This window comes from Grampus griseus (genome assembly GCF_964374135.1).
Source record: "Grampus griseus genome assembly, chromosome: 7".
NCBI classification, from domain to species: domain Eukaryota; kingdom Metazoa; phylum Chordata; class Mammalia; order Artiodactyla; family Delphinidae; genus Grampus; species Grampus griseus.
The window spans coordinates 361439-375680 of record NC_139001.1 but is presented as its reverse complement, the minus strand read 5'-3'; the positions used below and the strand labels follow the sequence as shown (position 1 = coordinate 375680).

General features: G+C 48.4%; 1 protein-coding gene across 1 annotated transcript in view; it reads left to right on the top strand.

Moving 5' to 3' along the window:
- FARP2 (FERM, ARH/RhoGEF and pleckstrin domain protein 2) overlaps positions 1–14242 on the top strand; it is a 92271-nt gene that overhangs the window by 36363 nt on the left and 41666 nt on the right. Inside the window, exons 3-7 of the mRNA XM_082658131.1 lie at positions 2567–2671; positions 3517–3559; positions 4917–4995; positions 7064–7161; positions 8780–8894. Coding sequence (XP_082514257.1) covers positions 2567–2671; positions 3517–3559; positions 4917–4995; positions 7064–7161; positions 8780–8894 — 440 coding nt within the window. The remainder of the gene's footprint in view (positions 1–2566; positions 2672–3516; positions 3560–4916; positions 4996–7063; positions 7162–8779; positions 8895–14242) is intronic.

The window sequence follows — 14242 nt, the reverse complement described above, 5'->3', positions numbered from 1 at the left end:
CACCCAGGGGTCGTGGGGTCAGGGGTGGGTTGCAGCAGAATCTGTGATTTCTGACCGGTTAACCATGTAGGGGCCCCAGTGTGGGTGGTCCCTGCGGTGACACGGGGCCTGCAGGGCACTGCATGGCCTCCCCAGCACCTGCTCTGTCACAGGGAGCTCTACTGTGATGCTCTGAGGGACGTCATAGGAACGGAACCCAGCGAGACCTGCGTGTGTGTTCCCTACTAATTGTACTTTCAGCGTGAGGTCACACTGTAGCTCACCTTCCTGTCCTGATGAGGTGCTCGTTCTGCTCTGTGATTCTCTGTGAGCTTCTGTTAGGACAAAGGGCGGGTTTTTTTTTTTTTTTTTTAATTTATTTATTTATGACTGTGTTGGGTCTTCGTTTCTTTGCGAGGGCTTTCTCTAGTTGTGGCAAGCGGAGGCCACTCTTCATCGCGATGCGCGGGCCTCTCACTATCGCGGCCTCTCTTGTTGCGGAGCACAGGCTCCAGACGCGCAGGCTCAGTAATTGTGGCTCACGGGCCCAGTCGCTCCGTGGCATGTGGGATCTTCCCAGACCAGGGCACGAACCTGTATCCCCTGCGTTGGCAGGCAGACTCTCAACCACTGCGCCACCAGGGAAGCCCAGAAGGGCGGGGTTTTATCCCTTCAAATAACAATTCTCATTTCAGGAGCCTTAGCACTTCCTGAGCACACGGAGAGAAAATCTAATGGTTAAATAGTGGACGTTTCCCTCCCCACCCACTTGTGTGTATTATATTTTAATTGTGAAAATAACATGTCTACTGATGAAAACTTGAGACGTTAATGACTAAGACAAGTTAATGATTGAGGTGAAAGTGGAAGTCCTTGTCTGCATCCCACACTCTGTTCAGTCCCTGAGAGACACAGAGCACAGCCTTCCAGACCTGTTTCTGCTGTGTGTTAACAGAGGGTGTGTTCTATGAAAGGGAATCATACTGTGTAGAAATGGAAACCTTTCTTCCTGACTGAACTGTAGTCTTGACTTTATTCTGTGATGGTCCATACAGAATTTCTGTGTTCCTTTTAAGGGATGCGTAATTTTTTTTTATTTTTTATTTTTTTATTATTATTTTTTTTTTGCAGTACGCGGGCCTCTCACTGCTGTGGCCTCTTCCGTTGCGGAGCACAGGCTCCGGACGCGCAGGCTCAGCGGCCATGGCTCACGGGCCCAGCCGCTCCGCGGCATGTGGGATCTTCCCAGACCGGGGCACGAACCCGCGTCCCCTGCATCGGCAGGCAGACTCTCAACCACTGCGCCACCAGGGAAGCCCAGGGACGCGTAATTTTTAATTAGGGATACGCCATTACGCATTTTGCCAGTTCTTTGCTCGTTTGTCCTTGGTGTGTAGCTCTGTGCAGTTGTTTTGGGCTATCTGTAGGAGGAAGTAGAAGCGGAGTTGCTGTGGCGAAGGTACATGTATACACTTCAGATTGGAAAGTGTTTTCACATTATCCCAGCAGGTGTGTGGCTGTCTTCCCATGGCCACGCCACTCACTCTTGGCATCATCATAACCTCTTTGATGGGTGAAAAGTGACACCTCACTGTTTTAATCTATTTTATTGCTAGAGGGCTTGAGTACCTTTTTGGGTTTTTTGTTTGTTTGGTTTTGGTTTTTTAAATATTTATTTAGGTTGCGCTGGGTCTTAGTTGTGGCATTACAGACTCTTAGTTGCAGTATGCGGACTCTTAATTGTGGCCTGTGTGCTCTTACTTGCGGCATGCATGCGGGATCTAGTTCCCTGACCAGGAATCAAACCCGGGGCCCTCTGCATTGGGAGCATGGAGTCTTACCCACTGGACCACCAGGGAAGTCCCTTGAGTACCTTTTTGTATGCCTAAGGCCATTTGTATTGCTTCATAAGAGCAGCATGAGACGTAAGTTATAATTTTTTCAGCATGATTCTAGTTTGTAACTTTGTTCAGTGTCTTTCTATTCAGAAATGTTTCATTTCTACTTAACCGGATCTATCAATCTTTCCTTTGTGCTCCGCTTAGGAGACTGTACTCAGCCCGAGATTATGGAAACATTCTCCTCTGCCTTTAGTCCACTGGAATTGATCTTTGTGAGCAGAGTGGAGGGCCGGCTCCCCACCTGGTTTGTTGCCTAGTTCATGCTCTTCTCCCTGTGGGAAAGGCTGCCAGACGCTAAGTTATCCACGGGATCTCATGCAAACATGAACTATGAGACTCACCGTTTTAGTAAATATCAGAATTGTTGGATAAAATGTTTACTGAGGCTAAGAATGGTTCCTACCACCTTAAAGTTACAAAGAAATGTGACTCCACACGCTCTGAGAAAGTAGAATGGAGGCGCTTTTAGCTTTACTGATGCCTCAGTTCCTGCGCACAGAGCCTCAGGTTCATCTGTTCGCTTTGTGACAGTTTGTGCGCCTCGTCAGAAAGGAAAGCGAAGCAAGAAGTTAAATATAATGAAGTTCTGCGTGTGGGAAGGGACTTTATGCCACAGTGTTCGTAAATCTTTGTTGTCTAAAGTCGTGTAACCCTCCTCGTGTTTCTTCTCGTCTGTCTCACCACAGCCTAAATGCTATGGCCAGGTGTTACTGACCCAGGTGTGGAAGCGCCTGAATCTGATAGAATGTGACTACTTCGGCTTGGAGTTTCAAAACGTCCAGTCCTGCTGGGTATGTGCTTCTCATCTGCTTTTGGAGATAGGCGGTAGGTGGGCTGCAGGTGCTTGTGATGATGCATCCGGGCCAGAGACCTTTGAGGACCTCCTGGAATGATAACAAGCAGGGCACATTGTTGTTATCAAAGCTGTGCTATTAAAGTATTTTATTTACAGCTGTAGGGAATATATTTGCCTTCTACCTAAGCCTGAATTGGCATCCCCCCTAATTTTTTTCAATCTACTAGCGCATGTGCCAAGGAAATCCTTTCTTCATAAGTTATAAAAGCAGCTAGAGTATATCGTGTGTGATGATCATTTCAAGAGTGGATTTTGAGCAAACTGCTTTACTAAACTGGTTATGCCTCATTTTACTTAATAGGTGAACCATAAAAGTTTGGAGCTTTAATATTTACAGGTGGAACTGTTTTTTAAAGAAACCAAATGAACCCATTAGTTCAAAAAGCATGTCAGCACTGTAGAGCCCCTTTCTACCCCTGTCACACAGTAACCCTCTCATCAGCTCGCTGTTTACAAAGGCAGCAGGTGGCCGATACTTGTTTGGTCTTGACAGATAGCAGCCCCAGCACGCACACACAGAGCTCTGGGTGCCGGTCCTGTGCACGGCGACAGCAGCCTCTGTAACGTGGGGTGGTTGGCAGCATCCTGTTCCACGCCTCCCAAAGCGTGCCCTGCTGTACTCTGTTATATCAGGATTCGACGTGTGTCCAAGAGCAGCAGGGCCAAAATACTTCTGCCTTAAATATCTCCCTTAATTATAAACATTTGTGTTTTGTAACATTCTTGCTAAATAGAGAAATAATTTAATGGATTTGATATCTTTTCTTAAATCCTCTTTAGATCTGGCTTGAACCTATGAAACCCATCGTTAGACAAGTACGAAGTAAGTCCTTTTCTTAACTCTTTAAAGCTCTGCTCACTTAAGATGCTTTGTCCTTGACTGTCCAAATTCAAGGCACGTTCAGACGATCATGGTCGTCACCACTCTGGGCAGCAGCATGGTGACGCCAGCAGCAGGAGAACTTGGAGGTCACTTTGCCGTTCAGCTTTAAACTGTAAGACGTGGAGGGTGGAGCGTCGTTTAACTCAGTTCTCAGTTACTTGCCTCAAATTTGGAAGAAATAGGATATGCTGCTCGATATTGCCTTCATTTTTGGCCAAAAATAAGTGTGCAGTTTCTAAGTTATGAAAAGACATATGGGGTGAAATCTCTAGTCCTGAATTCACCTGTAAGTTTTCTAGGACTAAATTGAGAAGAGGTTGTATGGAAGGGACTTTTGTTCACTGATAAGCAAAGGCCATTTCGGTTGCCATAGCAGTTTAGCAAAACAGTTCCTCTTTTCTTGTGGTGGAAATCATGTGGCTGTGTTATTATAAAATTTCAATAAAGCTAAAATACTCAGATAAGCTAATATCCTACACTTTTTCTTTACAGTAATCAGGTTGTTCTAGTTCAGTATAGTGAATGATAACATTTTTCTTTCACTAAAGTATATAAGGATTTCAAAAATAATGGCCTTTTTATTAATTTTTTTTTTTTTTTTTTTTTTTTGCGGTACGCGGGCCTCTCACTGTTGTGGCCTCTCCCGTTGCGGAGCACAGGCTCCGGACGCACAGGCTCAGCGGCCATGGCTCACAGGGGCAGCCGCTCCACGGCATGTGGGATCTTCCTGGACCAGGGCACAAACCCGCGTCCCCTGCATCGGCAGGCTGACTCTCAACCACTGCGCCACCAGGGAAGCCCTTATTATTAATTTTTTTTTGGCCTTGCCGCATGGCTTACAAGATTTCATTTCCCCAACCAGGGATCATACCCAGACCCTGGCAGTGAAAGCCCGGAGTCCTAACTACTAGGCCACCACGGAACTCCCAGGCTTTTAAAATTATTACTATGACTAATAGTATAAACACCTTTATTTTTTTTAATCACTTTTTTACTTCTAAAATATAAAGAAGAATACATTTTAAGATTTTAATGTGCAGTTTCCTGCTTGTTTTTAGGGTTCTTTTAGTAATCTCTACTTAAAGCAAAAGTTTTCAATTTTTTCTTTGCTATATGTGACTGGTACTTAGGACTAACAATTTCACGCAGAGGAAATTTCTTAACATCCTCTTACTTGGAAAGATTTGCTTTAACAGTCCATTTGAAAGCACTAGCTCAGTCACACCAGAATATGCAGAAAGATAGCAAATACAGAGTGTGACCTTATTTGTGGACTTTAAAATTTTTCTTTTTATAGGGCCAAAGAATACAGTGCTTCGCCTAGCAGTGAAATTTTTCCCACCTGATCCGGGTCAGTTGCAAGAAGAATATACACGGTAAAGAGCTTGACTGACCCAGAGCTGCCGTGGGCAGGGTCCTCCTTCACCTGTGTCCCCGACAGCACCTGTGCTTTACCTAAGCACCTGGTCAGGGTTGTTTATTCAAAGAACGAGCCTAGTGTCTGTGTCAAAGCTGTAACCAAGGTGTCATAGTTTTGCATTTTCACTCTTGCACAGACACAAATGCAAACAGGGTTTGGAAGAATGGTTATGGCACAAATTTGAGAATTAAAAATGGCGTTGAGGGCACTGCTGAACAGATATGCTCCATAGATCTGTGCCTGTGCATGAAGTCGGTAGGAATCTCGCCCATTCCTTTACTTTTTAACCAACAAAATACACTTACTTGGGAGTGTCCTCGTGAACATATGGGGCAGAAATGCTTTACGTGATTTCTCTTCTGCTCTGCTTTTCAATTCGCGATTGATTCTTTGAAAGAAAATGTTTGCAGTTGTTTCATCTGGGCAATAAGATTATGGAAGTGGTTTCTTTCCTTGTGTTTTATGTACTGATTTTATCATGAGGAATAAAGCAAAAACCTAAAAATCAACTCAAAACCCGGAGTCAGAAGTGAGATAAGAGAGAGCGATGATGATGATGCAGTGGTAACAGAGTAGCTTCCTGACCAAATGTGGATCCATACCTGGGTCCTCAGAGTCTTCGAACCTCTGCTTAGAAGGTCTTTGCCAACCGCTTCTGAATCACAAAGTCATAGACTCAGCTGCGAGGACACGTAGAGACTGCAAGGCTCTAGTCTCATCTTTACGGGTTAGGAGCTGAACCCCAGGACGGCAGAAAGCGCCTTACGAGTGAGCACAGAGCTTGTCTTAATAGTGTATTAAACACCTCACATTTACCAGGAAGTCCCTTTTGAGAGAATCACTTTTTATTCCTAGACATTGGTGAGTAACAGGAAGTGTTAACCTAATTCCGTGTCCTGGGTCCAAGCCGGGTTTATGCAAAAGGTCATCTTTTTATTTATAAAAAAACTGCATGTTTGTGGTAAAAGAAGAAAAACTTTAAAGTTATGTAGAGTAAAAAGTCAGCGTTCCTCTTCACTCCCTGCCCACCCACCCTTCCCAGAAGTGTTACCGCTTGGACGTGAGTCTTCCAGATGAATTCACAGCGGTATGCCAGTAGACGTGGGGCTTTAAAGTCATTATTTTACAAAACAGTATCAAACTCTACACAGAGAACTGCAGGTTGAGTTTCTTTTTCCCCCACATATCCATGGCATGCCATGGATGTCTTTCCGTATTAGTATGTATGGCTGTAACCTAATTTATTTAGCCAGTCTCATGTTAGTGCAAATTTAGATTGTTTCTAGTTTTTCTCTGCTGTAATGCTGCAAATAAACATGCTTGTCCACATATCTTTGTGAACTCTGGAAGTGTTTCTGTAGAAAAGTTCATAGGGGTGGGATTGCTTAAGGCCAAGGGTGTGTACATTCCAAGTTTAAGAGAGCACAGTAAACGCTGACGGCTCACGCTGGAGTGGACCCCCAACAAGGGCGGGGCGTCTGCCCTGCGCCCCATGGTATTTCCAGCTCCCAGAACAGCACCTGGAGCATATATGTGCTTGGGGATTATTTGCTCAAGGGATAAATGAATATATAAATAGTTTCGGTCACCCTCTCTGTTACATTCTCACCAGTTAATTCAAGACTACCTTTTCTCAGATTCTAGCCAAGACCGAACATTATCCATCTGCCTTACAGCTCCATAGCCACACTTGAAGCTTTGCCCTCATTGGCTGTTTCTGCTGCTTCACACAAACCGCGAGTGCAGTTTTGTGCACGTTCACAGAAGTGGCACGAACTTGTGAGCTTCCCCCTTGAAGGTGTGGCTCCAGGTGATCTGGGGCCCTGGGCCATGGTGTGCCCGGCGTGTGGCCGGCCCGCCCGCCGTGTGGACGCGCTAAGCTCTGTGGTGCTGGGCCTCCTGTGACTGCCCTTGCTCACCGTCTGCTCTGGTGTGACCTGGGGCTGTGTGTCCTCCTGAGACAGACGTGGGAAGTATGTTCAGAAGCTTTGGAGCTGATCTCTGTGCTTGGAACTCCCTCCTAGATACTTGTTTGCCCTGCAACTTAAGAGAGACCTTCTGGAGGAGCGTCTGACCTGCACGGACACCACGGCTGCCCTCCTGGCGTCCCACCTCCTGCAGGGTGAGTGTCCCGCTGGCCCCGCGCTCACACGGGATGGCTGCGCCTGTGGCTGACTCACCTGCCCCAGGCTGGGCACCAGCAAAGGACGGGCGGTTCAGTTTGCAGGTTTTTCTGAAGGGCCGAGGGTTAACTTCCCACCTGGGAGGGGAGACAGGCCACGCGTCCTCCCTGCGTCTCACGTGGCCCTCAGACCTCCAGTAGGGGGGCCAGGCAGCACCCTGACTCTGGGGAGAGCGTCACAGCCCCTGTGACAAGTCAAGTGTCAGTCCCCGAAGGACAAAGGAAGCCCTTCAGTATCTCAGAGCGGGAGGTGGTTTGAGCGCCATGGTGACTTCAGGCATGACCTGGGAGAAGCATGAGAGAGGAGGGTCTGGAGAGCAGGTGCGCGCTTCGCCCGGGCTCTCCAGTCACCCCCCGCCCCCCACCGCAGGACAGACAGAAGGGAATTCCCGCCTGGCTTCTGGACTAGAGGCTGGACCGCATCTTCCTGGCATAGAACGAATACTGAAATTTGAACTCAGGAAGTATGATATAGAGAGGTTCCAGGATTTTAGGAACTTCTAAGTTAATGGGTTAGTGTGCAGTTTACTTGGTCCTTTCCCTGACTCACCTTCTCCAAATAGCAGATTTTACCAGAGGTTTGCCGTCCTGCACAATGGGACCCGTTCACACCCATAAGCACAGGTGTCGCAGTGGCTTAGTTATCTGTGATTTGTCCTGAGGTCCTCTCAGGCAGCAGGTGGCTTTTCAGTGCGGACGGCCTTCGGTAGTGCCTCTTGCTGAGGGCTCTGTGCGAGCTGAGTTATCTTAGAATAACTCGTCCGCCTGGAAGTTCCACCTTGGAAGTGTGCTGCTCAGATTGAAGGGTGGTAAAGAGCCACGACAGCCAGATGCCGTGTAGGATTCTGACCGGGTCTTTTGCCTTAAAGTTAGGCGGCTGCTGAAACGTGAACGGGTCTGAGGCTCGGATGGGGCAGCAGCTGGTGGCCTTGTCCTTACCTGGGTGGTGCTGCCGGGGTTATGCATGAGAATATCCCGTTTTGTAGAAAACACACCCCAAGCTGTGATCCTGTGCATGCGGCTTTTCTGTGATTTGAGACTGTCTCGAAACAAAGTATGTTGCTTAAAATTATTGGGCTTTAACTACTATTTTGAAAATATGTGTGGCCTTAAAATACATGAAATTAGAAAGAAACACTCACTGTTCCTCAAGAATTTGAGAGGGCCTGAAGGAAGAAACAATTTAAAATACATTATCTTGAAACAAAATAAAGGACCTTATCCTGGTCACAGTAGTCTTGAGACAACTTACAGAGAAAACGTTTAAAACATAGCAAACAGGGTATAAAGCTCAGAGTTTCCCTCCCTGGAGCCGCTCACCAGCGTCTTTCCTCTTCAAGACTCAGAATTCTCTTCGCCTGCCTTTATGTTTGCCTCGAACGGCATAAAATACGTGGAAAAGTAAAATACAACGTTTTGTTTATTTAAGGGATGTGTTTTTGGCTACAGATTTAGGGTAATTTTCTTCTGCTTTTAATTTACGCACTTGCACGCACAGACGCTTGTATTTTTCTTCATGTAAACATGAGAAAGACCGCCTGTTACTTTCTCGTCTTAGCGGAAATAGGAGATTACGAAGAGGAGCTGGTCCGGGAGCACCTGCGGGCCCACGAGTACCTGCCGGGCCAGGAGCGGGCCCTGGAGCGGATCCTGGAGCTCCATCGGGGGCACGCGTGAGTCGGCGCCGCCGGACGTCGGGGCAGTCGGCTGGCCGGGCGGGACTCCGTCCACAGGCCGCTTCGGGACAGGCTGGGAGGGTGCCCGGGCCCCGGGCAGTGCTGGCGTCCCTCCGTAAGTGGGGGGCAGTGGACGGGGTCCCGCACTGGCCGCGCCCAGTCCTCAGGTGTCGGGTGGGGGCGGGATGGTTCCTGCTGCAGCCCTGCTGCCTGGCTTCCCTAAGGCTTGACGCTGGGACGAGGTGAGGGCGACCCGGAGGAAGAGGGGAAGAGAGATGGGGAGGCCGTGAGAAGGGCTGGCGGCCCCGGGCCCGGGGGTTGTGAGCTTGAGTTCACCAGAGGGAGAGCTCGATGGGGAGGGGTCCTGGAGGACTGGGCCCCCCTCGTGGGGGAGCCTGCTGAGAGGTGAGCGCGCTGACGTCACGTGCAGGGCGGGCGTTGGGCAACGCAGACCCAGGCTCCAACCCTCGAGGATGCCCTTCCCTGTGGGGCCGTGCGCTTTTCCATGCCTTCACCGCTCAGAGCCACCAGCGGACCTTTGTGTGCCTGGCTCGGGGTGGCACTGTCTGTACAGATGTGTCACTTGTGGCATGTGGGCTGCAGTGCCAGGCAGAGCCCACTCTGCGGGGAGGATGGGGTGCAGGAGGACCGTGAGGGTGCCGGCAGAGGCAGCAGCCTGGGGGTGGGGGGCACGCCCCCCAAGGTTCTAGGAGCCAGTAATAGCCCCAGCTGCTGGCGGGAGGCTGCACGTGACCCCACGGTGCCACGCGTGCCCTGGGCTCTGCGCCCCCCTTCGTCACGGAGCCAAGGCCTGACCTCCGTCTTGGGTGTGGTGGTTTGGGGCACCGCTGGGCGTCCGAGCTGTGCACACGGGGCCACCCTTTCCCAGACGCGGCCTCAGCGCGCACCTGGCCCTTAGGGCTCTGGCCCCGCTTCCACGCCGAGGGGCGTGGCCTCTTTCGAGGCTGCCTTGGTTCTCGCTGGTGGCGGGGGAATGCGCCGCACCCCGTGTCACACCCAAACCCCGAGGACCAGACGAGCAGAGGGCCCCCTCCCCGTGCCAGCCTGAGTGAGTCCCCGGTCTGCCCCAAAGGGGACGGTCACCTGTGTGGGATTTGCTCCTAGCGTTGGGGGCAGGGTCCCCTTCCTTCCAGGACACACAGGGCCGGAGCCGGGCGCCCGTGGAGGGTGGGGTGGCCGCGGTGTGAAGCGTCCCACCTGGGCAGCGGCGACGGGGCAGGGGTGGAGCCAAAGCGCACTGTGCAGGGTGAGGCAGGCGGGGCGGGGCCAGGGGTGAGGCAGGCGGGGGAAGGGGTGAGGCGGGGCGGGGCCAGGATGCCCCCTGGAGGATGGGGGTGGGGAGAGGCCCCACAGGCCGTGAGAAGGAGGCCCCCAGGACAGGGCCACGAGCAGCCAGAAGAAGGAAGACAGCCTGGGGCCGTGGACCCCAGGGAAGAGTGCTTCAGGATGGGGACCAGAGCCCCGTGGGAGAGGCTCACTGCCAGGCCCGGTGGGTGGGGGTTCATGACGTGACCCCCCCCCCATGCATGGGGAGGCCGGTGGGACGGTGACCAGTCTATGCTCAGTCACACTGAGAACCCGCCTTGAGGGGAGTAAAGCACCAGACCTGAGAGGTGGCTCCGCGCCTGCACATCGTGTGTTCGTATGCACATGTGCATGTGTTTGTAAGTGTTGCAGATATCTCTAAAGTTTGTATGGAAACACAAAAGACCCCAAATAGCCAAAATAATCTTGAGAAAGAAGAACAAAGCTGGAGGAATCACTCCCTGATTTCAAACAACTACACAGCTACAGCCATCAGAACAGGAAGGAAGTGGCATAAAAACAGACACACAGATCAGTGGAACAGGACAGAGAGCCCAGAAATGAGCCCACACACTTGTGGGTGAGTGAAAAGAGACAAGACTAGACAATGGGGAGAAGACAACCTCTTGAATAAACAGCATTGGGAAACTGGACAGCCACACACGAAAGAATCAAACTGGACCCCTTTTTCACACCATATACAAAAAATAAACTCAAAATGGATTAAAAACTTACATGTAAGGGGACTTCCCTTGTGGCACAGTGGGTAAGACTCCACGCTCCCAATGCAGGGGGCCCAGGTTCCATCCCTGGTCAGGGAACTAGATCCCACACCACTAAGAGTTCACGAGCCGCAACTAAGGGGCCTGGCTGCCGCAACTAAGACCCGGTGCAACCAAATAACTAATATAATAAATAAATGTTTTTAAAAGATGACTTACATGTAACGCCTGAAACCATAAAACTCCTAGAAGAAAACAGGCAGTATATTTTTTGACGTGGGTCTTAGCAATACAGTTGACCGTTGAACAACATATGCGTGAACTGGGTGAGTCCCCTTATACACGGACCATTTTCCGTAGTAGATGCTACATACTACGTGGTCTCAGGCGGGTTGAATTCTCAGATGTGGAACCTCGGATACAGAGGGCTGGCTGTAACTTACGTGCAGAGGCTCGGTGCCCCTGACCCCCGAGTTGTTCAGGGTCAACTATGTTTTTGTTTGGATCTGTCTCCTTAGGCAAGGGAAACAAAAGCAAAAATAAACAAATGGGACCTAATAAAACCAAAAACTTCTGCACAGCAAAGGAAACCATCAACAAGACAAATGGCCACCTACTGAATAGAAGATATTTGCAAATTATATGTCTGCAAAAATATACAAAGAACTCATACAGCTCAACATGAAAAAGGCAAACAACTTGATTAAAAGCTGGGCAGAGGACCTGAAGAGACATGTTTCTAAAGAAGACAGACAGATGGCCAACAGACACATGGAAATACACTCACCCTCACTAACCATCAGGGGAGTGCACATCCAAACCACCATGGGACACCACCGCACACCTGTCAGAATGGCTGTCATCAGAAAGACAAGCAATGCGTCAGCAGACGAATGGGCAAAGAAGACGTGTATGTATTGTGCAGTGGAACACTACTCAGCCGTGAAAAAGGCAGAAACTTTGCCACTTGCAGCAGCCTCTATGGACCTGGAGGGCATTGTGCTAGGTGAAATAAGACAGAGAATGAGAAATACTGTACGATTTCACTTATGTGTGGAATCTAAAAACACAGCAAACTAGTAAATACAACAAAAAAGAAACAAACTCAGATGTAGAGAACAAACTACTGGTTACTCATGGGGAGAGGGAAGCGGGGAGGGGTGAGATAGGGGTAGGGGATTAAGAGGTACAGACTACTAAGTATAAAATAGATAAGCTACAAGGATGTACTATACACGTAGGGAATATAGCCAATATTTTATAATAACTATAAATGGAGTTTAACCCTTAAAAATTGTGAATCATTATATTGCACACCTATAGCTTATATAACATTGTACATCAGCTGTACTTCGATAGAAAAAAAAGACAAGAGAGGACTTCCCTAGTGGTCCAGAGGTCCGTGCTCCCAATGCAGGGGGCCCAGGTTCAATCCCTGGTCGGGGAACTAGATCCACATGCCACAACTAAGAGCCCACATGCCGCAGCAAAGATCCTGCGTTGCCACAATGAAGACCCAGAGCAGCCAAAATAAATAAATAATAAATAAATATTTTTTAAAAAAAGACAAGAAATAAGTGTTGGCAAGGATGTGGAGAAAAGGGAACCCTTGTGCACTGTTGGTGGGAATGAAAATTGCTGCAGCCACTATGGAAAATAGTATGGAGCTTCCCCCCAAAATTAAAAATAGACTCAATACTCTCTAATGGCCTATATGGGAAAAGAATCGAAAAAAAGAGTAGATATATTAGATTCACTTTGCTGTACACCTGAAACTAACACAACATTGTAAATCAGCTCTACTCCAATTTTAAAAAAAAATTAAAATAAATAAAAATTAAAAATAGAGCTACCATATGATCCAGCAATTCCACTCCTGGGTATTTACCCAAAGAAAAGAGAAACACTAACTCAAAAAGATATATGCACCCCAGTGTTCATAGCAGCATAATTTACAATAGCCTAGATACAGAAGCAGTGCCCATCAATAGATGAATGGGCAAATAAGATGTGGTGGATATACAATGGAATCATCATCTAGTTGAAGATGATTTATTCAAATGCAAGTTAATAGATGTCTATATCAGCTTCAGAGAACAGACATTTTAGTCAAAGAATGGAAATCACAAGAATGGCATAACGCAAACAGTTATGTTATTCCTTAAAGATCCAAAAACTCAGGCATTCAGAAGTAAGAAGAAAAAAAGAGTTGTTAATGGAACATCCCACATGGAGTGTTTGGGACTTACCTGAGCGTCACGCCTTGGAGCTGCTCGGCGCCATGCGGGCCGCGTGCGAGGCGTCAATAAAACCAATTGTTGTGGTGATTATATTTTTCTTCATTTTGATAATTTATTTCTTTTTTTGCGGTACACGGGCCTCTCACTGTTGTGGCCTCTCCCGTCGTGGAGCACAGGCTCCGGACGTGCAGGCTCAACGGCCATGGTTCATGGGCCCAGCCGCTCCACGGCATGTGGGATCCTCCCGGACCGGGGCACGAACCCGTGTCCGCTGCATCGGCAGGCGGACTCTCAACCATTGCGCCACCAGGGAAGCCCCAATATGTAATATTCTTAATGTTTATGAGAATATTTAGCTGTAACTGAGTAAGTAGTCACTTTTTTAGCAAAATATTTTTATATAAATTTTAGTTTTTTATTTTTATTTTTTTTGCGGTACACGGGCCTCTCACTGTTGTGGCCTCTCCTGTTGCGGAGCACAGGCTCCGGACGCACAGGCTCAGCGACCATGGCTCACGGGCCTAGCCGCTCTGTGGCATGTGGGATCTTCCCGGACCAGGGCACGAACCCGTGTCCCCTGCATCGGCAGGCGGACTCTCAACCACTGCGCCACCAGGGAAGCCCGATAATTTCATTTTTATAAAAGTGTATTCTAATGGTTAGAATTGTACTTTTTGAAAATAGTTTTTTAAAGTTTTGAAATGGGTTTAATGAGATACTAGAGTTATCTGTGGTATTTCCTTTATTTACTATTTGTCTCTGCACGTAATGTTTGCACATTACTTTGTATTAAGATAAGATTATAAGGCTGAACATACAATGAGTGCAAAGAAAACATTTGACCCACTAGGAAATGGATTACAGAATAGAAGCAAGCGGACGTTTCCGTGGCCCGTGTGCGGTCTGTTTGATGTGTACGTAAACATACAGTGGGTGACCGACCCTCTGAAGAACAGAGCCTCCTTTGTTGGTTTGTTTCTGTGGTCTGTTTTCCTGGTCGCTTCTGTCCTGCGTTCCGGCTCTTTCAGGGGTGCTGTGATCATGCTGTCTTTTATTA